Source organism: Numenius arquata, chromosome 2 (genome assembly GCF_964106895.1).
Source record: "Numenius arquata chromosome 2, bNumArq3.hap1.1, whole genome shotgun sequence".
NCBI lineage: Eukaryota > Metazoa > Chordata > Aves > Charadriiformes > Scolopacidae > Numenius > Numenius arquata.
Window position 1 is genome coordinate 16232450 of NC_133577.1, and position 26833 is coordinate 16259282.

The following is a 26833-nucleotide window of genomic DNA, read 5'->3' on the forward strand; positions in this document are numbered from 1 at the left end:
TACCCAAGAAGACCCTGCTACCTTGCAACAGTCTCCAAAGTGAGAAAACAATGTAATCCTCAAATAAGAAGTCTGAACCTGAAGGCTGCAAACCAGTCACAGGAAATAAGCACCTAGCCATAGAGGATTATCAAGCATCTACACTCAGAAGCTCCTTCACCTCAAGTGCCACATTGAAAGACCTCAAGTACCCGCTGAAAGGAAATACTGCTTCCTACTGGTTTGGTATTCCTCCTGCAAAAAGTCAGTCAGACACTGGATACTTTCACTGGACCAGCTGCTGAAATCCTCACTGCAGGACAAGCCCAATAAACCTACTCCACAACAACCTGCTGCTATGTGACTTTCATATTTCTGGGAGACGGAGAATCACCTAAGTATACACTTGAAGTGGTGCACATTGCTCAAAATGGAGCAGGAAGGTAGAAGATGTAGCCAACCAATAGCAAATGAGACGATACACTGCACCTCACTTGGATGTTACACCAGTACATCTATTTCCTGACCAAAGACAGAAAAATTCAAAATTCCCCCAGTAGTTCAGCCTGTGGAGGCAGTGTTCTTCCCCAGTCAGGGCTGGATTACTGCTAGTTTGTATTGGCTTTTAACTGGTGATGGTGATCAATGAGCTACTCTCTGCATCTTTGCAGGAAGGTTACATAGGATCAAGAGGCTATCCTTGAGATTTTGTACCATTTTAGCAATTAAAAACATCCCTATAGCTAAAATGGGGTTTCTACAACTATGCAATGTCTCTTAAGGAGAATTTGATCCTCTGATTGTGATATTTATCCTTAATGAACAAACAACTGTAGCACAAAATCTGTACAAACATTAATGTCTTCATATTCTGTGCTATGACTTGGATCAATAGATACCATGTTCCTGAGGCATGTCAGGTGGAAGTACTTTCATAGAATCATAGAAAAGTTTGGGTTGGAAGGCACCTTTAAAGGTCATCTAGTGCAACCCCCCTGCAATAAGCAGGGACATCTTCAACTAGATCAGGTTGCTCAGAGCTCTGTCCAACCTGACCTTGAATGTTTCTAGGGATAGGGTGTCTACCACCACCTTGGGCAACCTGTTCTACTGTTCCACCAACCGTCATTGTAAAACAATTCTTCCTTAGAGCTAGTCTAAATCTACCCTCTTTTAGTCTAAAAGCATTACCTCTTGTCCTATTGCAACAGGCCCTACCAGAAAGTTTGTCCCTATCTTTCTTATAAGATATTCTTAACGAATCAGACGACACTTTAGAGTAGATGTTTTGTTAGAGTAAAAATCATCTACATTGTCAAAGCAAAGGAAACTCATAGTTTTTGAGGGCAAAACTCATTTCAGGATGAGAGAGATCTACCAGATCTCTTTGGAAGGCTTGAAAAGGGAAATCAACCATGAGAACAAATATGACCTACCAGAAGGAAACTGTGAATGCTCATATGTGGTCCTGCACACACAAGCTTGAGGCACAATAATTCAGACAACTCAAAAGCAGGATACTGTGGCACATGCCATCATATGACAAGAGAATACTCAGCAACAAAAAGAAAACATTTCAAAATCACTTCCATAAACAAAAACGGTGTGATCTCCCCGTCACCCCTAAAATGGATCCTGACTGATTTTATAAAGGACATTCTAGAGCCTATCACTTGAAGAGTTAAGAGATTCATATATCAGTATTGTGGCGCACATCCCTAAGTCTATGTTCCACCCCCCACCTCTAGAAGACAACTCAGACTCCAGAATGAAGCAAGCAAGAGCTGAAAAACACAACAATGCAGGCTGCAGTGTACTTCATCGCTTGAAAAGTTTAATCTACTGATCCCTCACTACTATTTTTTGAGCAAACACCAATACATTTTGTTTACCAACAGACATATTTTCAGGAGAGATACAATCCAGAGAGCTCTTTGCAAGACTGCTTACTATTAGTACGTTTTAGGCAAACAAAAACAAAACCCTAAAGTCATAAAATTTAGATACACAGACTGTTTAAAATTGGAGCATAGATTTGCCCCACATTAATGGAATCTTTCTTTAAAACACTAAAAGGCAATATAGCTGTAAGGGCTAACAATATACTACTACAGAGTTAAAAATAATATATGAGAAGTTATGAAATCAGAGGAATACCTCCTGCTGCCCCTACTTTGATGGCTTCAGTAAATCAGATACTACTTTCTCACATTCAATTGTCCTTGCTAGCAACAAAAGGTGAGATCGCTCCTGTCACTATGCTCATTTTTCACTAGATCTTTTTTATGATGCACTGCTAAGTATGTTACTACGTTACTTATAGGAAAGGGAAGACAAAGCAAGTTAGAAAATTAACCATTACTGTATGATGACATATATATACAATCTTATCTGCTCCAAGCTTATTTTATATTTAACAAAATCTGTCACATACAATATACCCTTATGAATTTAATTTCTGAGAGCAGAAGAATATAAAGATTCAATGATATTCACATTCTAACAAAAGTAGATTTAGAGAAAGCTAATCATCTACCTTATTGTACAGAGGTAAATAATTTACACCAACAATTGGAACTTACAAGCAAGACACCCCCTGAGTCTGACATGTAAACACCTACTTCAGATTTGCAGGGAACATGGGAAGAAACCTAAGACTACATTACAGAAAAGAGGTATGGCAATGGTTTGTCCAGAGTTAGCCAAAGTATCCTGAGTGCTGAGAACAAAACTGCCACAGCAGCATGCAGGCTGCAACAAACACCTCACCACCTGGGTAGGTAATCAGGCACCCGCCTACTCAGAAATCCATGCTACCATAACTATCCTCCCCTCAGTAGCAGAGTTTATCTAGATTAAAACTAATATGAGAATTTCCTTAGTACACTCTATTTCTACAGTCATCGCCATGAGGGAAAACAAGAAGGCTAAGCTGAGGGTCCAGCTCTCCAAAGATTCAAATCAACATTTTCTCCTTGCATGACTATCAAATCTGGCCTCCAATTTTCCCTCAGTATTTATGGTAAACCATTCATAGTCTTTACCAGTGGCTTCATATGGATGTGGTGTGTAGAACCAAGATAACAAAGCCTTATATGGACAAGTAATGCTTGAGAAAAAGCAATTTTGCACACATTACTCAAAAACATTGCAAACAGGCTAAGAAAGCAGTCCTGAGTGCCCTATGAAAGCTCTTTGCTACATCTACGTTGACAAGCATAACTCAATTTGCTTTATAAATAAAACAGTACAGGATTATATTAAGGACACTGTGGCATACTTTGAACAACAGCAGACTGCTTCCTCTGCAGTGCAAGATGGTGGTAGAGGGAAGTGGAGGAAGAAGAAAGCCCTGCCTCTGTAGGGCCCTCTTGCTTCCCACCCCTTCCCACTTACTCAACTGCACCAGAGCAGAGAAGTCTGCTCTCTGCCCCAGCACCACCTTGGTACAAACAACAAGCAAAATGGCCAGGGGCTCCTCTAAACTCCAAGTGGGCAGTGCATGCAGGAAAAGAAAATAATCTTGAGGATTAATGTGGCCCAGATACTACCCCAGAGCCCTATTTGGATGCCCAGTTCTCACATTGCAAAGCCTATGGTTGTATGTGGAAGGAGTTAGCTTTACTCTCTCGTAACAGCCAGCCTGTCGCGACGGAGGGAAGACAGGGCCACTCAATATGAGTGATCAGCAAGCTTCGTTTATTGATTCACACAGTGGCCTTTTATGTTCTAACATAATTAGCTCATACATATTACAAAAGTTAAGCTCATGATTGGTTAGTTCTTAGAAAGATCAACTCCACCCTTGGTTCCTTCTTTACAGTTACTTTCATCCTCTTTTCCCATGCCTGAGCAGCTGCAACCTCTCTGTTATCATACAACAATTATAGCCAAGGACAAGGTGTCCTTACCAGCCCAGTAGTTACGGGGGCTGAATCCGATGTTTCTCAAGCTTTTGCTCGGCCAGCTGGATCATGTCTACGTGACCCTTCTCAGCTAGCCATTCTCCCACATCAGCCAAGATTATGAACTTGAAGCAGTTCTCATTTTCCTCTGGTTTTGTTTCTAGAAAGCTTAGTCATGAGAAGAATCATTTTCCACCTTGTTTTTGCTGCAGTCAATGAGCAGGCATCAGGGTGCCTCTTTCCATGCAAAGAAGGGCCTTCCCCTCAGAGGGATTTACAAACTGCAGCCTACATCGCGTAACTTTACCCAGAGGTGTAATAACACCCCTTTCATAGCACAAGAATAGGTATTAATACTACTATAATTTATTTACAAAGGCAGATCAGAAGCTAAGTCGATTGCATTTTAAGCCCTTATGCATCTGTCCACATGACTGTGCCATTGTTGGCAGCTCTTTTGTTCATGCAAAGTTCCCCTGGTGCAGAGAGTCAGCAGAAGGCCAGTTTGCCACTCACCCTGAGAGCACAAGGTGGATCTCAGCACAAGGAGGAGTTAATTTTCCCCCAACAGAGTGGCAGTAAGAGCACAAATTAACAACCACTGCTCCACTCACAGGCAAACAGCTTCCTGAGTAAATACACCCAGCACCACTAAAGAAGCCGTTTCTTCTGGATGAGCATGTCCCATTCTCATAGTTTTCGGCACACAGCAGAGTTATGTCCCAAAGAGCCCGCAGGAGCCCAGCACACTCTGCTCGCCCCAGCCTACCAAGCACAAACTGGTTCAGGAAGCACAAACCACTTTCCCTCCACCCCAGCAAGCTACGCAGCCATGCACACACACGGCACTAATACCCAAGACAACCTGTGTTTGGCCAACTTTACAAGGCAGTGCAGAAGAGCTGTGTGTACCCTTTGTGGTGGTTTGCTGTCCTCAGATAAGGGGGAGGAGAAAGATGTGTTCCCACCTCTTCCAATTCAAGCACAAACAGCATCCATGAGAACTGCAACGTATTCCACACTAAGTGCTTCCTTCCTTGGCATACATCTTGGCTCCGAGTCTTTTGGAAAAAAGAGACTGAGGACAAGATGTCCCTAAATTATTTAAAAATTATTTAAAAATTAAAAATAAGATTGATTGCTTGCCCAACCTTTGTTCTAATGCCATCTTCCAAGCACACTTAACATTTTTATTGTTACCACCTTGTTGAGGTTTGCAGTGTTCAATTCTCTTATTAGAGGTGCACTCTGTGGAGTTCAATATTAGAGAAAGTTTATCAGGGTTGTCATTTTACAAAACAGGGATTAACAGGCAGTTGAACCAGTCAGTGAACATATACTTGGAGCCAGAAAATATTTTCTCAAAGTTAGAAACCCCAAGATTGGGGGGTTTGTTTTGTTTGGTGTATTTTTTTTTTCTATTTCTTTAAACTTAAAACACAACAGAGGGTGCATAACCCTTACTAGTCTTTTAGATCATTTCAAGACCAATACAGAGAAAAGTCTGTTCTTTTCAAGTTGAACGTGTACTCTCTGCAACTAACACTCTTCAGTAAAGGCTGAGACATACAACGGAAGGAGGACTAGAACTAACCATTACCTTGTAATGGGATCAAACAGGAAGAGTTTATTCATAATAAAACATGAAAAGAACATTGAAAATATATAAAAGCAATCCAAACTGCAATCCAGTGAATGCCTAACACACCCTGTGGGGAGCATAAGATTTGAGCTGAACAACGGCTGAACATTTAGCCAATTCACATGCCATGAAAAGTCATGGTGGAAAAATTGGCATTTTTTCATTTGCAACACTGCCATTAGAAAGTTCTCCCCAATGCTAATATATAATGAAGCAGGTCAGTAGAGAAGCTAAACTCGCCCAATCTGACCAATGCAGGATTCACAATTGGTTTGAAGAAAGGCATGAACTTCTCGATACCAATTATTGAAGGTAATTTGGTGTGTGCCATTACACTTGCTCTGTTCCATTAAAAGCAAGTTGTTGCCCTAGTGAATCCTTTCCACTGTAAATTCAAACTGGAAACTAGGTTTCTACCTCTTCTCTTACTTGCACTGATGAATAGAAGTTTGAAAGCTATGGCTTTAGCCTGCCGGACTGTCAGCAGTCACAATGAGAAGCTGTAATGCTGTTTCCATACTCACAGTAGAGATGTAGCAGCTCACATAGCTATATTGCCCTCAGCTACCAAACCACAGTTAATGCATAGACATTTTATGGTATGAAGCTGGAGAAGGGTCTAGAACACAAGACTTATGCAGAGTGGCTAAGGGAACCTGAGGGCAGACCTTAATTGCTCTCTACAACTACTTGAAAGGAGGTTGTAGTAAGTGACATGGGAGGTTGGTCTCTTCTCCCAAGTAACAGATGATAGGTCAAGAGGAAATGGCCTCAAGTTGCACCAGGGGAGGTTTAGATTGAATGTAAGGAAAAAAATTCTTCCCCAAAAAGGTTGTCAAGCATTGGAACAGGCTGCCCAGGGAAGTGGTTGAGTCACCATCCCTGAAGGTATTTAAAAGATGCATAGATGTGGTGCTTAGGGACATGGTTTAGTGGTGGACTTGGCAGTGTTAAGTTTATGATTGGATTCAATGACCATAAGGGTCTTTTCCAACCCAAATGATTCTATGAATACTTTTACTTGACCTAGTCTGGCTTGATTCATGTGAACTGGTAAGCACCCCCAACTCAAATTGGACTACTGAAGCGAGAACAAGTCATTAATCACAACAGCAGTTTAGCTTCCCATATGCAATATGATAGTAGACGTTGCACAGGGAGAAGCGAGAATATCATGATCTTATATTAGAAAAGAGATAGGAAGTAAAGGAGTAGAAAAAAACTCCACCAGTCCTTGAACTTCTAAAAAAACCCACCACCTTTCCCGAAGAGCACAGTGTCCAAGATGAAATGCTCTCCCTTGATTTTATGGAATCATTTATCTCTACCTTTGACATCAAATGGAAACTGACTGAACCTGCAAGATCTAAAGGCAGCTAGTGCCTTCATTCCATTCTTAAGTTGAACCATGCCCACTCTATTTCATTCCTTGGTTGACTTGGTGACACAGGCTCTACCAGCCACTCAAAGCAGCATGATGCTTGTCACTGTCCCAGTTTCAGCTGGGATGGCGTTAATTTTCTTTCAAGTGGTTGCTGTATTTCAGATTTGGTATGAAAGGAATGTCAATACTACATATTGCTCTAGTTGTTGCTAGGTGATGTTTATACTATTTTCAAGGACTTTTTTCAGCTTCCCATAGAAGCTGAGAAGGAACACAGACAGAACAATGGAATGGCCAATGGAACATTCCATACCACAGACCTCATGCTTGGTATATAAATGGGGGTTGACCAGGGGGCAGGAATCCACGATCACTGCTCGGGACGGGCTGAACAACCAGCTGACTAAGTGGTGAGAGTGACTTGTGTTGTATTACTTTATCTTGTATATTCTTTTACCATTATCATTATTATTATTTTCCTTTTCCTGTTGTTGTTCTATTAAACTGCCTTTATCTCAATGCACAAGGTTTGTTTTTTCTTTTCTTTTCTTCTACTTTTCTCCCTCTTCCCCTTACCCTTCTGGGTGGGAAAGGGAAGAACTGTGCAAGCAGCTGCGTGGTCCTAGCTGCCAGCTGGGGTTAAACCTCAACAGTCACCATAGAAAAGCACATGCCTCTTTACATTCTCCAAGGCTAAGCTTCATAATCTCAAACTGTAGGCTGTTTCCATGACTTTCAGCAGACCCATACAGACCCAACTTAAGTTATTAGTCAGCACATCAATGGCACCCAAAAGGCATTATTTTACACATACACTGCTACATAAATACATCCGTTTTGATTAATTGGTCTACTGCATTCTTCCAAATACTTTTTTTAATTAACTACCATTCTTCCCTTTTCAAGTGTCACTCAGATAAGGGTGACTCACATCAAATGTTGGCTTGCTCTCTTGTAAAGTTAAAATAACTGTCTTTAACCTATAGAGAATTCGTTCTGAGCATGACCGGGCAAAAATCTCACAACACAACCTTTTCCAGTGGCATTGAGGTTGAAGACTAGATCAGCAACCCTGAGTACAAAGCCATCTGCCCAACCAAGGACAAACATGCAGTATTACCTGCTCTTACACGGTGACCAGCCCCCAATATAGACGAGACTAGACTGTGGGCAGCTAAAGGATTCAGTCTGGAGACTGACGGAGTAGCTGATGCCTCTGCACTAAGCAGCCACAAGGAAGAATGGGGCAGAAAGCATTGCATGAAAGGCAGAAGGCATACCTACATGTACCTATATACAGCTGTACAGAATCTTCTACACTCCACAGCTTCAAACATACACTGTGCTACCAGGCAAAAGGTAAAAACCTGGCCATATTCATGTAACTGTTCTTACATACAAATTAATACTACTTGTAAACTCACTACTTCAGGGACATACACACAGACTGCAAATATGACATTTTTCAGCAGGAACTCCCTCTCTTTATTACAGAAACAATAAAACAGCACCCCCAAATTATTTAGACCTATACATGCTGATACAGCTTTGAAATTTAAGTCAAAAGTATGTTTAAAACCAATGCTTTGAATAGTTGCACATCAGAGTCACCGATGAGAGATAAATAATCCATAGTGGCCTCCAATTTGAGCCACGTGGCAGGTATCTCCCTCAAGCAGTTCATTATGAATACTAACAAGGCTTTCCCTTTTCAGGTTCCTAGTAGCAGAACAGGTGACCCAAAGGAAACCATTTTGCTGCATTTCTGCAACACAATTCTTAAATGCTATGTTGGAGGGCTCTTTTCCCTAGTATGAAACCATCCATAACTCACTCAGCATTGACAGTGACGTCACACTTGAATAATCTTTAGGTATGCACTTTGCAACATTTTCATTTTTAAAATGTACTTTTGAGTTTCAGAAAGGCCCAATGAAATTTCTCTGGAAGGAGGACACATTTAACAGCACGTTTCCAGCTACTGAACACAGGCACATTAACTTATATTTTAACAGCTTCTGTGGAGAATGCTCTCTGCTGTAAGTTGAGAGCAAATCAAGCGGAAGTCAGAAGTTGCATTGCAATACATCAGTGCTGAAACTGCAGTCATAGCTCTTTAAAAACAAATATATAAGAAGACTGATAATATCAAGAAAACTGCATATGCTCTGATAATCCACTGTTGACGGGTGGAGATTCCACCAACCTGCTACTAACAAAGAAGAAATTAATGGATAGAGGTTACATTCATTCCACTAGAATTACCTGCTTGGACAAGTGTTAGTGAATTGTCATGTCTCTCAGCAGTTACAAAGATCTGGTCTTTCTATAAGTAATATCCTGAGCTTATGCTCCCATCTTTCTCAGAAAATAAAAATAATTGCAACTCCTGCTTCTTTAAATGCTTACAGCCTACCTGCTGTATTCTACATTATAGCTGTATGCGTACACTGAATACATACAGATGCAGTTTAAGGTCTGAAATGCCTATTCAAAGAAACGACAGTTTACAACTAGCTTAAGAAAGAAGCACATGGAATCAGAGATTTTTCTTTTTTTTTCACTGTTATCTCCCAGTCCTGAACATTATTCACACATTGAATACTTAAACCAAGATCATAAACAAAATCAGGCATGATAAAAAGATTGAAAGCATTATTGGAAGTGACTTGTTAACACTGTAAGCCTACAGATAATGCATGTCAGCAAGTTCAGCTATTATTTGGTCAATATTTCTCATCTGGTTTAATGGAACATGATTGATACCCAAACAAGAGGCATTCTTTCTTTTACATCCTGAGTCAAGCGAGTATCCCAGTATAAAAGAGCAAAACATTCCAGCAGAACAGGACATTTTAACAAAGCATACACCTCCTCACACAAATGCAAGTGCTGTATTCTTTATTTCATTACTTTCATTACTACATTAACGACCTTCATTTCAAGGTTACTCTGAAACACATTTCAGAACTTTTCTACCAATTCCCTCAAGACAAAATGTGAAAATACTTTAAAAAACAAAATGAAATCTTACGGCTCGAAATGCAGTAAGCCAGCCTGCAGTTGATCCTCCTGAACAGTTGCTTGTTGATTGGCCAAAGTATAAGTGTAAAGAGTTGAATGAAGTTAATGATCAGTCCTGACACTATAAATATGTAGCAGATCAGAAGGTGGCAAATGAATTGAGACTTCAGAAAGCCAACGATGTCCATTATTTGCTGAGAAAGCAAGAGGGTACTTTCAGACCCAAAATTCAGAAGACAACCTGCAAAATCAAACAGTATCAGTGGTTACAGAGTGCATTTATTTCTATAAACAGACCATTCATACAGACTTCCTATTTTACACTTAAATACACTACACTAAAATGAAAGCTAATTCTATTGTAGAAAAAGGCCTAATGACAATATTTGCAAAAGTAAGCATGAAGAGAGAATACTGTATCTCTGAATCAATTTAAATTTGTCTTTGGAAACAAATGTTCACATTTCAGTCCTAATTCTGCAAAACCCATGAGCATATGGCTCCATTCCATGGACTACAATACTACTCTATCAGGTCTTTATTGATAAAATATGAGCAAAATAACCCACTTATACTTTTATTTGAATTGTCTGTACTTCATAATACATATACTGTGGCCTCTGCTGTCTTCAAGAGCAGCTCCACAGTAAATGCAAGCTTTAGAGCTTTATGTTAGAAGTTGTGCCTTCCTCTACAGTCTATGCCAGCCATGCTCTCCAACCAAGAAGTAGTAGCAGCCCCTTAATTCTAGCTTTATTGGTTTGTTCCCTTGTCACATTCAAACATCAGCTGATTTTGGCAAGAGAATAAAAGCTTGGCTATGCACAACACAGACAATTTATTCAATTATTCCTTGAAACTGTAATTCTGTCAGTTATACTCCATAAGTCCAGAAAGGAAACATCAATAACAGTATTAACCCATGAGCCAGCAGTGTTTCCAGAGGAAAAAAAAAAAATAAAATAATCAACTCTTAGATTACTTAGGAAGTGTTTGTATAATTTTGGAAAGGATCAGTCCTACCTTAGTAGCTGAGCATTCAGAGTAACTGTCTTCTGCTAAGTATTCTGGCCTACCAAATCCTGTATGGACCTCCCCCAGCCATCACTACTGCCAACACTAGTCTCATTTGTTCGGAGAAAAAATATGAAGACGTCCTCTCAGTGAACACCACCCTAGTATTCTGAATACAGTTAAGCAGGAGGTGCTGCCATCCTGTTCCATTCCTACACTGTTTCTCCCTCTGAGGTGTAGGAGTTTGCCCAGGGAGGAAGCCCTGTGACAGTGATTCTGAATGTGCCAGTCATAGGCAATAACAAAACGACAGTTGTCAGCATCCCAGGGAATTAACTGATGAAAAAAATCTTTATGCCTATCCTTTTAGTTTATATGAGACCCCATTATGTTAGGCACTAAGTCTAGATCAGTGTCCTGAAACATTTGTTTTACTGCCCTTGCTGACTCTGCTTACCACAGCAAAGAGCACGCGCTGCAAAGCCATAGGAAGTTATTTAGCCAAGTTTTCAACCACAAGGAAGATGAAGAAAAATTTAAGAAAGAGAATCTGTATTGTTGTATAATTTATACATAGAATTTATGGCAGTCCCGAGCCTATTATTAGCAGACAAAATGTGCCCTTGTGTATTGCAGACTTTGTTCCCTTTATCTTGCTGTACTATTCAGTACCAAAGCAGACATCATCTGTAGCTCAGAATGGCAGAACAGACCTCTGTTCATTGTAGTGGCTACTGTCATGATACTTGCAAAAAGCTCTTCCAGTTTTAACCAACCATTTTGTTAAAGATATGTTTCTGAGGGTGGCAGACAATTTATTAGCATGGGCTTTGACCAAAGGCTTTGTTTTTGTTGAAGGCTAAGTAGAATGAGAAATGTTGTCTAGTAGGAACCATTGCAATGAGTCATGCCCCAGCCCCTCCACTGCACGCTTTGAAGATAAAGCCAAACACTTTTTTTTAAAAAAAAAAAAAAGAAAAGCAAACCCAACTTTTTAATAAGTCTAGAGTGAAAGATACAAGATTTCACTTCCCTAATTCAGACTACTGTACTTCACCAAGTAGAGGATTAGATCACTTCTTTAAAACAAAATGGAAGCAAACAGTTACTTATAAGTGGATGGTTTAAAAGACTGTGCAGCGCCCAAAACCCTGACGACTGGGTTTATCTTACCGTCCTTGGCTAAAACTGATCAAAAGTTTTTTGTGCTAGCTGGCCTTTTAATTCCATCCCACAGAATCACTCTAATCTAATGTAATTCCCTGAGATCAGTAAGGGACTGGATCAAAAAAATTCCATATAGCAAATAAGATCAAAGCACTGTCTACGTACAGTGGAGACCTGAAAAATCACTATTTGATATAATCAACAGAAATATACTGTAGTTAACAAGTTGATCAACAAACTGTGACAAAGAAGAATTCACCAGAACATTAGTCCACCAGTTTGGGGTTTTTTTTTCATTGCAATAGTAGTCAAACTGCTTTAAAATGTTATGTTTATGTGAATCATTTACTTCCTACTGGGTCCTTAAAACAAAACTTCACAGAATTAAAATAAATGAAGATGAGTTGACCCTGAAAAAACATAAGTACTGTCTTACAATTTTATGAAGCCACAATGGAATGTTTAAAGTAATTTACTCCTTGCTTTCATACTTCAGTCACCAAATTTCAATTCTGTAAAGCTTCTAAGACATGTTTTAAAGGCAAACTAAACTACCTAAGCAGTACCCCTGAAATGCATCTAACCTAACTTGCTTGTAAAGGAACAAGAAGCTAGAGCCACTGCTTAAATTTTGCTTTTCTGGAAAGTAGAGAGACTAGAGAAATTAATTTTCTTCTCTCATTAAATGTAAGCTGCTTTCCCCACAAAATTTGCAACCCAAACATTGTATACAAAGCACTAGCTAAGTGTTCTGTTTTTCAGGCATAAGTTCATTCTCAGAATTTTTTTTTAAAATTATATTTTTTTGGATTGTTTTCATTACCCAAGAAATGCAGTTTATTCTTGGTACAAAAAAACTAGACATTTGTTTTCAAGAATGAATTCTGAGCTTATGAAAGAGGACTAGAGCTTGCTTTTTAGGAGTTCATAGGAACTTCTTCCACTTGCTCTTTGTCCTCCTAAAGTTCCTCATGGGTAACATCAACTTAATACCAGTTTAAGTGATAAAGAATCAGGTCTTTAATTCTTAATCCATGATGCTGGTTTAATAAATTACACTGATTGCCTTATAGATAATGACTGAAAATTACAGCAGTCTTTTGAAAACAAAAGGGCTAATCAATGCATTTTCTCAGAAGCTATTAAGATCGGAGAGCTGCCAAGAAGCTCTCTTGTATCAAACACCCCTTAAAATGAATTAGGAGAAAACGGCCAGGCAGAGCATCAAAAACAGATAGCGACATTCGTTAATAACAGTTTTCCTTTGGATATAAAACAAAAGACTCAAACCTCTAATGTCTGTCTAGGGAGCAAGTCAACAAGCATCTATTCATGCGACCAAGGTCACAGGATCAGGTTTAAAACCAAAGTCTGTGACTATTCTTTCTACGTCTTTTCCCGCCAGATCTCATTCTTCAGCAAGATCCACTATGTCTTCCACTTCAACTACTCTCAGCATTTCCTTCTCCTTAGAATAACTGACCAGAAGGACATAGAAGGAAAGCCAGTGTTACATCAGCGATATGCCAGGTGAACACCTTTCTTCTAGCAGAGGCTGCAGGCAATTAACAATGCTATTTCATACTTCAAAGACTGTAAGAGTTTCAAGACTACAACTAGTGATCTTGTCAAGAACGCAAACAGTTGCACTTTTACAGAAAGTAAAAGAATGAAGCAAAGAACTCTCACCCACCTTGTCCAAAGTTTATGTAGTAGAGTCTTTGGAGTGTGTAAAGCAATATGGTACCTATCTGACAGCATCTGGATTAAGCTAATATTGTCCATACTTACAAATAGATACAAGACAGCACTACACCCGGTTATTTTCAGAACTGCATGTTTCAAGACTATGCAAAGGTTTTTCACTTATGTCTACTCTTTGATAAAGTCCTTAAATGCTTTGCTGCAAGTTAAGAACAACCAAGCATATGATGATGATGCCCATTCTTAACATTTCCTCATCTAAACCAGATTCTTGGACGGATGAGTCACAGAGACCAAGACTATGAACATACACTCAGGTCAGATTGCAACAGTTTCAGTAGTGCCTCTAAGTGAATTTCAGTTGCCATCAGAACAGCAGAGATAGCAACACTGTACTTCACATCAGACTCCATTTTAACAATGCTTCTGTATATGAAATATATATGCAAGGCAAGTCACAGGAAGCCCTTGTGCTCTTCTCTTTTTGTCAGTGAGTGTCAAAAGTTAGCAAAAGTGGGGTTGTGTCCACATATGTATTCACCTTCAAGGAGAATGTATCTATACATGCCACACAAAAAAATAACCAAGTCTGGAGAAAGAATTATCCACCTAGTTGCCTCATGCTTAATCAGGGCTTGAATCACTTCCCAATTCCCACCTCCCCCAGAGGTGGGAATTACCTCCTGTGTTGGCAAGATTTTGGTAGTGGGGGGAGCTGCAGGAATGACTTCTGTAAGAAGACACCAGGAGCTGCCCCAACATCAGAGCCATTTCCAGCCAACTCCAGGTGGCAACTCTATGATAACACATTTAAGAAAGGGTAAAAAAATGCTGCACAGCAGCTGTGAGTGATGAGTGAGAAAAATGTGAAACAGCCCTGCAAACACCAAGGTCAATGAAGGAGGGGAAAGATGTGCTCCAGGCACTGGAGCGGATATTCTCTTGCAAACTGTGGTCAAGACTACGGTGAAGCAGGTTGTCCCACTGCAGCCCATGGGGAACCATGGTGGAGCAGATATCCACCCTGTAGCCTGTTGGAGAACCCCATGATGCAGCAGGTGCCCTGAAGGAAGCTGAAGCCCATGGAGAGCCCACTCAGGAGCAGGGTTTCTGGCAGGAACTGCAGCCTGAGGGGGATCCAGGCTGGAGTAGTCTGTTCCCTACCCTGTTGGAGGGACCACAGCAGGAGCAGGGGAAAAGCACAAGGAAGAAGGAGCAGCACCAAGGAACTGTTATGGACTGGTTGCAACCCCTATTCCCCAATCCCCTGTGCTGCTCCTGGTATAGTGGCAGGAGGAAGTAGAAGAGTCAAGAGTCACACTGAGCTTGGGATTAAACTGATCTTCCCCAAGTGCAGTCTGTTTTGCCCAGGATGGTAACTAGTGAGTGATCTCCCTGTTCTTATCTCAACCTAAGAGTTTTTTCATCTTATTTTCTTCCCCTGTCCTGCTGAGGACAGGGAGTGAGGGAGCAGTTGGATGTGCACCTGGCAGCCAGCCAAGGTCAACCCACCACACCTCCTCGGAAACCTTCCAAACCAGGCAAGAATTCGAACATACCTTAAGCCCTTCCCCCAAAAGTGAAGGGAACTTGCGAATGTCTTTAGGTTTTCCCCGGAGTCAAGCATTCCTGAACTGCATATTTTGTAACATACACGGCTACAAAGGAGAGATCAGTCAGGTTGGCTGTTTCAAAGGCTGAAGAATGAATACCATCTACCAGCAAGTTTTAGGATTTCCAATTTATAGACTTACTATAAAACTGAATTTTTATTTATTTTTTTATTGAGCACAGAGATAATAAGTATAACAGAGTATACACTGAAGAAGTGAAAGTAACCCAGGAGTTTTTGAAATGGTTACCATATAATAATGCTTTCCCCTTCCCCTTTTTTATTTTCTTCCTGCTGTGATCTAATGTAGAGCGAGACAGGGAGGCAAACTCTGCATGCCTGCCAGGACACAAGTTCTCTAGCTGTGTATGCATACTCTCTGCTGGTAAAATGCACAGCATAGCTGCTGTTAGCCCTGGCAGCCTCAATGCTTGTCCCCTTGCCACGTAAAAAAGAAAGTGTTTAGGCAGCGAGGCAAAGGGGGACGGTAGAAACCTGGGACCGGCATGCATAGTTGGGGAAGGAGAGGGAAAGATGGTGAGCCACTGCCCAAGTCTGGTGAAAGCAGTTTAATCTTGCTCCTTCTTCTAGAAGCATGAAATATTCAGGGAGGGGGGAGCTGAACAAGGAAACCGTAGGGAGCTGGGCTTAAACACAAGGCAATACAGAACTCCTGGAGGTGCAGTGTTTAGGGACTGCAGGGTCTGATGCTGAAGGAGGCATTTATTTGATGAGGGCAACCCCCTGAAGTTAAGCATTTCTGTTCCAAGCTCCTGCTGAGATCCTCAAAAAAAAATACGTCAGGATGAAGTACAGCGGTTATCTTGGCTGCTGAACATCCAGATCACAAAAATAGCAGTGGAAGGCAAGTTCCTTCTTTCCAGAATGCCAAGTGTTGATCTTCAACTGTTTCCCACCTAAGTTTCTGTATGTTAATACATACATACATATATATAGAGAGATAAATATATTTCTCCAAAGCACAGTATCTGCAGTTTGCTTGGGAAAAAGAAAAGAGTGAGTTCCATTTAAGATACTTAAGACCTGGAGGAATCCCTCAGGGTTCAGGCCCAGAATTCAGTTCTGGGGACCACGGAGTCCTTCTGTTTCATCTTTTACTTTATCTGGGTCCATTAATCTAACAAGTTACTTGTGTTGCCAACAAGAACAACATAACAAACAAAAGTTAAATTTAGGGACTGAACAAGAGAGTGGGGCTAAATAGCAAACAAAAATTTACAAGAAAATATACTGAGAATCTAAGCAGGATGTGGGCTATGCTGTCACACAAATACAAGTGACCTGGGTATCACCTCAAAAATAACCAGGATGAACAACAACAAACAGTCTAGGACAAGCAACCATATCATGTGCTCATAGCCAATTTAATATTTGCTCTCATAGGCATAGTGCTTAGTCAAAGGCAACCAGGCCCACACATTACGGTCATCTGGCACTCAACTCTATAAAAAACAAACACCCCAAAATGTGTTTCTACCAAGTCACTTCAGTGGGTGACCTGGCTTGCTGCAAAAGTACAGGTGGCTTATCAAATAAACAGGATCTGAATGTCTGCAACAAACTAAACCTTCTCAAATATATATATGTACCTCAGTGTTTACGATACATCAATTAGTGTACAGAACAGTCAAAAGTACTGTTTGAGGCAACTGTACATTTAAGGTACAGAGATCAGAGTCTGTCTAGTTAAGCCATTGGTCCTTAATGCATGGCCTGTGGAAAATATCTCAGTTGTGAGATCCACAACATTGCTCCTGTGCATGGGAAATTAACCCATTAAAAACTACAGAGGCAGCAGGGACACAACAGCAGGATGTTGCCACCTGCATCATGGTGCACATACCACTATGGTTGATCACCTCTGCACTGGGCATTTCAGGAACAGATCCAACACAGGATTAGCTACTGAGTTCTCCAGTGGTTATTATAAAAATATTTCTTTTAGAAAAGCCCAAAGAAATGGGGGGAGGGAAGAAAGGAGGCAGGCAAAGGATCATTCAGGAACTGGTATAAAACGAGCGTTGCCTTTTTTTTAAATTGTGCCAGGAGCCTAAACATTCTCCCGATAAGAGATAAGCTTTGGAAGGGAGGTTTCTCCTATGAAGACTCATGGTTTATGCTTGCCAAACACTGATCACTTATCTTGTTTTAAAGAACTGTAAATTACATTCACAGCAACGCAAACAGTGAGCTCGAGGTACAGGAACTGCCTATATGCTATACAAAATACTTCCCCCGCATCCAAACTAGTTTCAGGCATGAGGGAACAAGGAAACATGGATCATGTTTAGTTTAAAGCTTTAAATATTTAATGCTCCTATTCTTACCCACAATGAGTTAGTTACAAAGTTAGGCTACAAAAGTATCACTAATTTTTTAACATCACCTTCCTAACTCCAGTTCTACCACAGACAGCTTTCCACACCACTAACACACATAAGCACCTCTATCCAGGCAGAGAACTTTCACATCCATTCAGCAGCCTTAGTAGCATGGGCAAGTTCATTTCTATATGCATAATCAAAGGCTTTATTGGTAAGATAAGAGGATTTTTTCCAATTCTTTCCCGGATTTATCCTTTCCCTTTCATATGAAAAACTCCAGCCACTTAGAAGATGCTAGTGAAGTTAGTCTGGCAAGATCTGTCTTGCAGCCCTGGTGTTACACATGGGGAACTCAGAACAACTCTCTTGGAGAGCTTGTGACAGTCAAGTGGCAAATCCATGGCAGAGCCAACTCCAGAACCACAACCTACCAATTCCCCGGGCTCCAGCTTTCAACATAAAACGGTGCTTTTCATCCTCCTTCATTTGTCTTCTTGCCCGTGCTCAAGTTTCCTTCACAACAGTTTCTGACAGGCCACATACAGAGAGCAGAGAGGGAATGGACATATCCCACAATGATCTTCAGTGGCAGCAGATGGTGCAACTGGTATAAATGCAGGAGATGGTTCAAACCAGGATGTATGTGCTGATCTAATGAACTCTACTTTCCCCTCATTTCTCCATTCCTCAAGAAATGAAAACCAAGTATTCAGCAACTTGGATGGTTCTGCACTATAAATTAGAAGTTACAACTTTAGTACCATGCCAAGTATTCTGGGTACGTGCACACAAACATACATCTCTCATTACTCCTACCTAAGAAGGAATTAAAGGCATTGCTATATGCTTCAATGACAACAATCAGAAGACAAAAATCATCAGCACTGGCAAAAAGACCATTTTCTTTCTTCAGTATGTTCCCATAAAATAACCATTTTATATTTTTTGGAATTGTGATTCACATTTTAGTAATTTTGGGCAGCCTCTTTAAGCCTGTTCCTAGAAGTCTAGTTCCTAACTTGTGGGGCTTTGTTGTTTTGTTAATTCAAGAAAGCCATAAAACGCAACTAATGAATAATATAGGATTTGTGGCAGCAAAAATCTTTAAAAAAGATCTGGAAAGTAGCAGAGATAGGGCATACATCACTAGGCTGAGAAAAACACTTTGGTGGCAGTACCAGTGGTTTACAAGTGGAACTGCCACCACCAGACTGTGAGCTGGTAACAAATTTTTTGCTGTCCTCCAAAAACCAGTATAAATACTCTTAACATACTGTCTCTTTCCCAGCAGCTGTGTGGCCTGCTGGAGACAACCACATTCTCCCACTTGGCGGATCTGAGCCCTGCTGACAACGCTGCCACAGAAGCAGCGGGGACCCAGGACAGGCCACATCCTCTGTGCTTCCTAATCACAGGAATATGAGGGAACAGCACTGACCTCGTCTGTGAGGGGAACCAAAAGCTTCCAGTACAAGTCACATGATGTTGTTAGCAGTGCTGGAAATGAAAAGCATCATCCACCTGATTATAACACCAAGTGAGCTGTTAGTTTTTTTGATCTTCTGTGACGGTAGTCTGCCTCCTTCAGCTGATCTATTTGCATATTTTTAATTAATATGAAATAACATTCATTAGTATGCTCTCTGAAAACTAAGGAAATGTTAAACAGAAAAAGATTTGCAATATTTTTTAACTTCCAAGTATTAATTTAATTTGGCTATATTCTATCATATGACACTGAAAAGTATGAAATAGCTGAATTTCTCCTTTACAAAAATCACATCCCAAAATTGGAAATAACAATGCATACACAAGATGTAGCCACACCAAGACAGGAATACACAGGATATTAATATTTATTCATTAAGTATTTTCTAATGCTTCTTTCTGTATAAGATAGTTTAACTGAAGAATGAACGTGACAATGAAGCTTCCAGATTTATTATTCAAAGAAAACCAACTCCTGCCTCAAAGAGGTAACACCCAATACTTAGAAAAACATGTGTCTTACAGCTGAGATGTGGCTGGCATTGTTCCAAAAAATAAAGATGCTGGCTTCAGTGAAAGGTTCAGCTGCACCCACGCACAAAGCAATCAGACATCCAGATGCCAGGTAAAAACCCAAATAAACATGGTAACTGTTTTACCCACATTTCAGTGGTCCTATTCCATATCAATTTTCACTCACCTCTGCCTCTAAGACACAAGTGTTCAGAACTGTTTTGTTACACCATGAACTCTGAATACTTTCAGCCTCCTCATTTTCCCCAATCATCAGTCCCTAACAGCCTGATTTAATTTGAGAACTTCAGAGAATAAAAGCCTTTATCACAGGCACCGGATTTACCAAGTTCAATAATAAAGGGAGGTTTCATTTTGGACCTGATTCAAATCCTGTTGAAGGCAAAAGGCATCTTTTAACAAGCTTCAGTAGTCTCTGTTGTTTGGAAAACATTATCCCTCAAAAATAACCAAATGTGATATAACTGATCAATGAACTTGTATTCTCAGCACCTAAAGACAGGGCTAGTGAAAACCACCTTAAACTTCCAACTAAATCATTCAGAGATAGTGCTTGACCCAATAGCATTTACCTTACTGGATTGCAAGTGTGCAGATGTTACAGTTCCTAAGAATCCAGTAACATTTTTATAAATTTTGCACTAAATTAAGCATCGGGTACATCAACACATACTTGGACTTTCTACAACATCTCTGCACAACTTCAGGTGCCTAAATCCTTTCAAAAGCCTGGCTTTCAGCTTTTGTCCTGCTAACTTCCAAGTAAATTTGAGACAGTTTTACAAGGCTTAAATTCAGAATGAAGTTTTTCTCTGTCTCCACTTTGGGTGAAATGCAGTATTTATGCACACTCTCAGAGGTACAGGCATAGGCACGTAAAAACCAGACAGTGACACCCTGAAGGCTCAGTGAACTTGGGAATAGCAGTTTTCTAGTTATCTTTCTGCTTGATTATAACCGTGTTGCATCTCTACCACTATTGGGCAACAGGAATGAACAGTTTCATTCCATTACCTTGATCTAGATACTTGTTTTACATTTTTTGGTTGTGGGAAGATAGTGGTATCGCTCCCACCTACCATCTGCGCATTTGGCAACATCAATGTTACTGCATTGTTTTATGGTAATTTTCAGTAATACCAGATCAAGGGGAAAAAAAAAAGTGTCTGTGCAAGTTTTAGCACTGTCTAAACATATCCTCAGAACCACAAAATAAACTAAAGCCTTGTTAACCCCTGACAACCACCTGTGACTTGAAGGGGGAAAACCTCATAAGTGATTCAAGTGCAGGTGTAGGCTGCTGCAGACAGAATGCTTCTGAACCTTCCAGAAGTGCAAAGCAGCATCTGTAGTACTGGTATTTTCCAAAGTGCTGAAAAACATGGCGAGAAGAGGCAAAGTATGATGCGTGAAGACAGGGATAACGTGGAGACAGGGGAGAAGCAGAACACAGTTTAACTTTCACAGAGTAGTTGCCACTTGAAATGGATTAAAAATCATGTACCATTTCCACACATAGAAATGTGTTCTTTCCCTGTCTTCAACAGCAGGTTTTAAGTCCGGTCTTCCCCTTTTTCTGATAGGTAGAAAAACTTGCATCATCTGCCAACTGAACCTGCACAGGCAAATCTTCTCATTCACCTGGATCCTGCTGGAAAACTGTGATTGAAATTTAACTTTGTTGGTCAGATTAAAGGGAAATCTGATGCATGTCAGAATTTTTTCAGACATTGATAAACAGTCACACATGCACATGAAATCAGTGTGCTTGTCTCTGCCTGCAGCTCCTAACCTTCTGGCAAGTAAACCCTCTGTGACCTCTACTTCTGACTTGTTTCCAGCCTAGAACTGGTTAATTGTCTTTCCCTGTTCCTGTTATTTATGCTACAGCAGAAACCTCAAGCGAGGTCAGCCCTTTTGCAAGCAGCAGAAAATTACTTCAGTGTTAAGCTCTTTGTGGCAGAATATAACAAGAAAGACAGAAGGGCTGAAGGTGAAAACGGAGGCATAGTAGTAAAAAGGCTTTAAGTTCAAAATGAAGAGCAGACCAGTAGCAGGACCATAACCCAGCATCTCCCAACTGTGGGTTCACTACAATCACTAGACTGTTCTGCCCAGTTCCTAACACATGGGTTATATACCTTTTCAGGGGATTTATTACAGCCATCATCCTTGTCTCCTATTATCAAAGAGGGGTCTTTACAGCATCACCATCCTTGCCACAACACACAGTTATTCTCATTCATGCCCATTTCCTCTTTCCCTGACCTTACCTTGACCCTACCACATCTCCAGTCTGAGGCACTGGAGGACAGGTAAAAAGCACGAAAATGAAGTGAGTCAGCAGTTTCTGAGCAGCATACAAGCATGCTCAGAGGTGATCAGGGTACTCACCACAGAGTCAGACATGAATGAGCTTAAGACCACCAAACAACAGACTAGTGGGCAAACTTTCCCAAATGCCTGGGGAAAGCCACCCCACAGACAAAGCACTTGGGAAAAAACATGTACTCGGCTGCCATGTGCCAGTGCTGAAATGCAACAAAGCATCCAGGGTACCGTGCTCAGTCATATTTCTAGTTTCCCTACAAAAAAAGCCCGCTGCATTCAGTACAGCTATATCAAACACACCTGAGGAGACAGTTGCCTTGACCCATATAATGTTTTCCTAATGAGGGAGGCCCACAGTTGCAAAAGCTTTTGCTGACTAAAGTGGATGCACAGTGCACTACAATGCATTGTGTCCCTCTTGTTCATCTGCTCCCGTATCGGGACATACCAACAGCAGTAGTAATGATGCAATTAGTTAGGGAAGTGAAGTGGACATCTGAATTTTTAAAATTTAAGACCAAATTACTAATACAAGTTCTAAGGCCACAAATGCACGTTTGTGACACAAGAATAGTATCTTGCTAACCTCAGCACAGCTGTGACACTCTTCCTGGGCTGAAGAGATTTCAAGGGGCATTATTCCCAGTCTTCACCTTCCAGCAATAAAAATCAGATATACAACAGAAAACAACAAACCACCTCTTTTCAGCAGGGCCGAGCACAGTTAAAGGGCTTTCATCCATCACCTGCAAGAGCATCCTTCTCCTACAGAGCTCTTCTCTGTTATGGTACAGTAAGTACATTAAACTGTAAATGATGTACAACCGTCACTCCAGGAAAGCACACCTCACTCAAAGAGATGATGAGCACTGCTTCAGTGCTTCTGGATTTTGGCTGGACAGAGCAAGACTTAGTGGAAAAAAAAAAAAAAAACACCTGACACCTACCGGGTTTCAAGAAACACGGTTAATTACCATACTCTGGGCACAGCATTCTCTGTTTTGTGACTCCAGGCAAGTGCTGAACTCTCTGTGCAGTTTCTCCACTCCTAAAATATAATATAGCTTCTTGTGAAGCACTTACTAATATCTGTTATTTAAGAGCTTGCCAACAACACAACCAAACTTTGCTTAAGAGCAACATTTATCCATCAGCAGCTTACAATACTTTCTCTTTTCATTGCAGGCTTTCTGATACATTCTTCCACATGCATCCTGGCCCTCTGTCTTCCACAAAACACAGTTAAAGTTCCATTTTTAGATACAGCTGATTCAGGCATTGTTGTGGAAAACATTAATAGGAAAGAGTAAAGCGATACACAATATTTGCACAAATTCCTAAAACTAATAAAAATGTATTTTAATCCATATTATTTGGAAAAACACAGCATTAGATCAGATACAAACAGCTAGAAAAAGCTGCTGGTCAGTAAACGACAGTAAACTTTTACAGCACATCGACTATTGTAGTGATCCATGCAGTCAGTCTTTATACAGAGGTAGTCCTGGCACACTATAAACAGACCTCTATGTTTTCAGTAATCTTGTCATTCACGTGAGATGTTAAAGAAGAAAGAAGGCTGCAAATTTCAGCTTAAGTAGTTCTGCAATAGTTTCTCTACTCTACCAGCTTTTTTGCAACTCACTCGTAGTGTGAGGTTATTATCAGTGCAAGCTGAGGCTACAATCGACTGGTACAACTTCCTGGGCTGGACGCATCATTGTTTTTAAATAAAAGTTTGGGGGATTATATTTTTTTTTTAGAGTTTCTTGCATCTTTCCACCTCTTCTAAAGTATTTGCAATTTTCATGTAGTAGCAAGGTTGCTCTCACCCACACAAGTACCTGCAAAAGGTACATCATTCTTAGATGTTTGCACATAGTCTTGAAGCACTTAAAACTCTTAGAAACACGTAACAAAGATAAGGACCAGAAGTCTCCATGTGACATTGCTCAAACAGACTCTTTTCTTGGTTGTCTTTTCAGCCATACAAGCGAGTGCTCACTTGTTGAAATAAATGTTACAAAGGATTACTTCTTAGTTAAACAATACCCCACTTGGAGTCTTCCCTGCACCACACGCACATGGTATCAGCTGACACACCTTAAGTCGGTTTGTGGCCATTATTTAATTCGGCTTAAATGAAGACACCCAGGCAGATGAAAGGCAGAGCTGCTACAACACGTGAACACCAGGGAGGCAGACACCCCTTCCTCTGCCTAACCCACCGCTCACGCTGCCTCAGCTCACCGACTTCTCGGTACCACGGGAAAAAAAAAAAACAAAACCGGCCACCACGACTTGTGACCGCGCACTCCCACATTCCCCCCCCGACCCCCTTCTCCGCCGCCGTGGGGTCAGGCAACCCCTTCTCCCTATGGAGAAGCGCCTTCGGGGAGGAGGCAGCGACCAGGGTATCGCACCCGCCCGTTTCCACGGCAACCGCCCTACTCGTCCCTCCCGCCGGCCCCGCCGCTGCGAGAGGGGGAAAGACCGAAAGTGGAAGGGGCCGTCGCCACCGCCCGGCGGAGGAAGAAGTGGGGGGGGCCGGTGGGGCAAGGCTGCCGCAGCTCTGCCGTTTCCACGGAAACCCCGGCGCGGGCCGCGCTCGCCACACAAAGGGGGCCCGCGGGCGGCTGGAAAATTCTCGGCGGCGGTAGAGGAGACCCGGCCCGGCAGCGAATAAATCAGAGAACTTCTGTCCGCAGCCCGCCCCCAGCCCCGCCGCGCCCCGCCTCGCCCGCACGCCCCGCCGGCCCCTCGCCTGGCCGCTTACAGCCCGCCGAGGGGCGGTTGTTTTAGGGAAGGGGAAGGGGGGGGGGGGGGGGCGCTGGTATTAGGTTGCTTGGGTTTGTTTTTTTCCAAGCGGGGCAGCACGCCGGCCGGAGAAGCAGGGCGACCCCACACCTGAGGAGCCCGCTGGCCGCCAGGGGAAGAGCACGTACCTGGCGCCGCCGGGCCTTGGCATGCGTGCCGCGCTGAGGCGCCGGGAGCGGGCGGCTGCCGAGCCCCACCAACTGCCACTAGTTTGCACGCGCCGGGAGGCGGCCGGCTCGGGCGGGGCCGCCAGGCTCCACCCGCCGGGCGGCTCCGGGAAGAAAAGGGCGCCCCTCGCCTCACCTCCCCTCCCCCGCCGCCATGTCACTTCCTCCCGGGGCGGGGGGAAGGGGCGACCCCATCCCCTGCGCCGGCTTCGCTTTGCCCCTCGGGGCGCCGCCCGACGGGAGGCTACGCTGCTGAGGAGCGCGGTGGGGACGGCGCGGAAGGGCGGCCGGCTCTGAGGAGGGAGTCGGAGCCGGGGGAAGCGGCGGCCCGGGGAAGGGGGCGCCAGGGCAGCCCCCCGTCCCCTGAGGGCCGGCGGCGTCCGGGCTGGCTGCTTGTCAAACGTGGGGTGAAGGCGGAGGGAGGGGGCGGGCTGGGCCGTGGCCGCGGCCGCAGGGAGGCCCTCTTGGCGGGCAGGCGGCAAGCTGCCGCGGGGTGAAGGGCACCTGTGACTGTCTGGCACTTGAAGTAGCAACTGGGGAAGAGAACACCGCCTGCACGGCCTGGGTGCTGTGGAGGCACATGAATACGGGTGGCAGTCATCCAAGCGCCGAGTGCCCTGACACACGGCTTTCGCTGCCTGTGAAAAACGCCTTTGCTGTCAGGCTCTGACTGCCGAGTGAAAAGCAGCCTCCCTGAATAGAGAATAGCAAGAACTGAGTCTATTAAACACCCAAAGCATCGGAAGGTGATAATGCCTGGGATGACGTATCAGTGGGACGGCGCTGTCAGCTCCACGGGGTGTGTGGCTGAACCATGGCTGGATGGCTCCCGAGGCTGGGCTCGGGCAGGGGGAGGCTGGGATGAGCTGGCTGGAGCTGGGCCCTGTTACAGTCCGGGTCCGTGACAGCCACATAGCACCACTGCTTACCCTCAATGCAAGGGGTTCCTGCTTATTCAATTAAAAGTACTTGAAGCAGACACTGAACTATGGAAGTTGTACTATGCATTAAACAGGAGCAGAAGGAGGATATAAGCAAGACTTCCCAGACTAGTCACTGGAGGACGTCCTCTAGGGAGCAACGTCCTGACTAAAATACCACGTTTGGGAAGGACGAGAAGCTACAACTCTCTCGGAGCAGCAAGAACAAGGCTGGTCTTCAAGGGTGGACAAGCCTGGAGCCGAGGGTGGCAACAGCGCAGGCAGGATCTTCCCCAGCCAGAGCACTGCCCCCCAATACCTGAAAAGAGCAGTCACAGCATGGTGCAGGGTCTATTGACAGCCCTAGACGAGATGAAACAATGAATCAGGTGCAGGGTTTGTAGAGGGAATCCAATCAGGACCAGCAGGACATAAGGCTACCACATGGATCCATCCAGGAAACAAGGCAGGAGACCAAACTGAAGGCACATCCATCTACTAGACAGCTCAAGTAGGGACTGAAGGGCCAGACCTTAGCTTAAAGGGAGCCCTGGTCCGTGAGCAAAGTGTGTGCATGGGGGTTCCAGGTGAGGCTGGTTGAGGCCATTAAGACCTGGCAGTGCCACCAGTGCCCTGACACATTCCTGCTGGTGGGGTGGGTGAGTGTACTGTTCAAGAGGTCAAGATTTAGCAACCTTCCCCCCATTTGGTCATAAAGGAATTGAATCCAGCTCACTGACATCCTCAGGCCAGTGGTCCAACTGCTAACTGTTACATGGAGAGAGATTTCTCCAGCCATA

The 26833-nt window shown here is 42.7% G+C and overlaps 1 protein-coding gene across 2 annotated transcripts in view; it reads right to left on the reverse strand.

The window, feature by feature from the left end:
* Nucleotides 1-25215, reverse strand: part of AGPAT4 (1-acylglycerol-3-phosphate O-acyltransferase 4) — a 79992-nt gene extending 54777 nt beyond the window's left edge. The window contains exons 1-2 of one of the 2 annotated variants that reach the window (XM_074168130.1): nt 25075-25215; nt 9945-10175 (exon numbers count right to left, since the gene is read on the reverse strand). In XM_074168130.1, coding sequence (XP_074024231.1) covers nt 9945-10122 — 178 coding nt within the window. In that variant the 5' untranslated portion in view covers nt 10123-10175; nt 25075-25215. The remainder of the gene's footprint in view (nt 1-9944; nt 10176-25074) is intronic. The other variant, XM_074168131.1, reaches the window with a different exon arrangement.
* Nucleotides 25216-26833: the final 1618 nt, after the last annotated feature.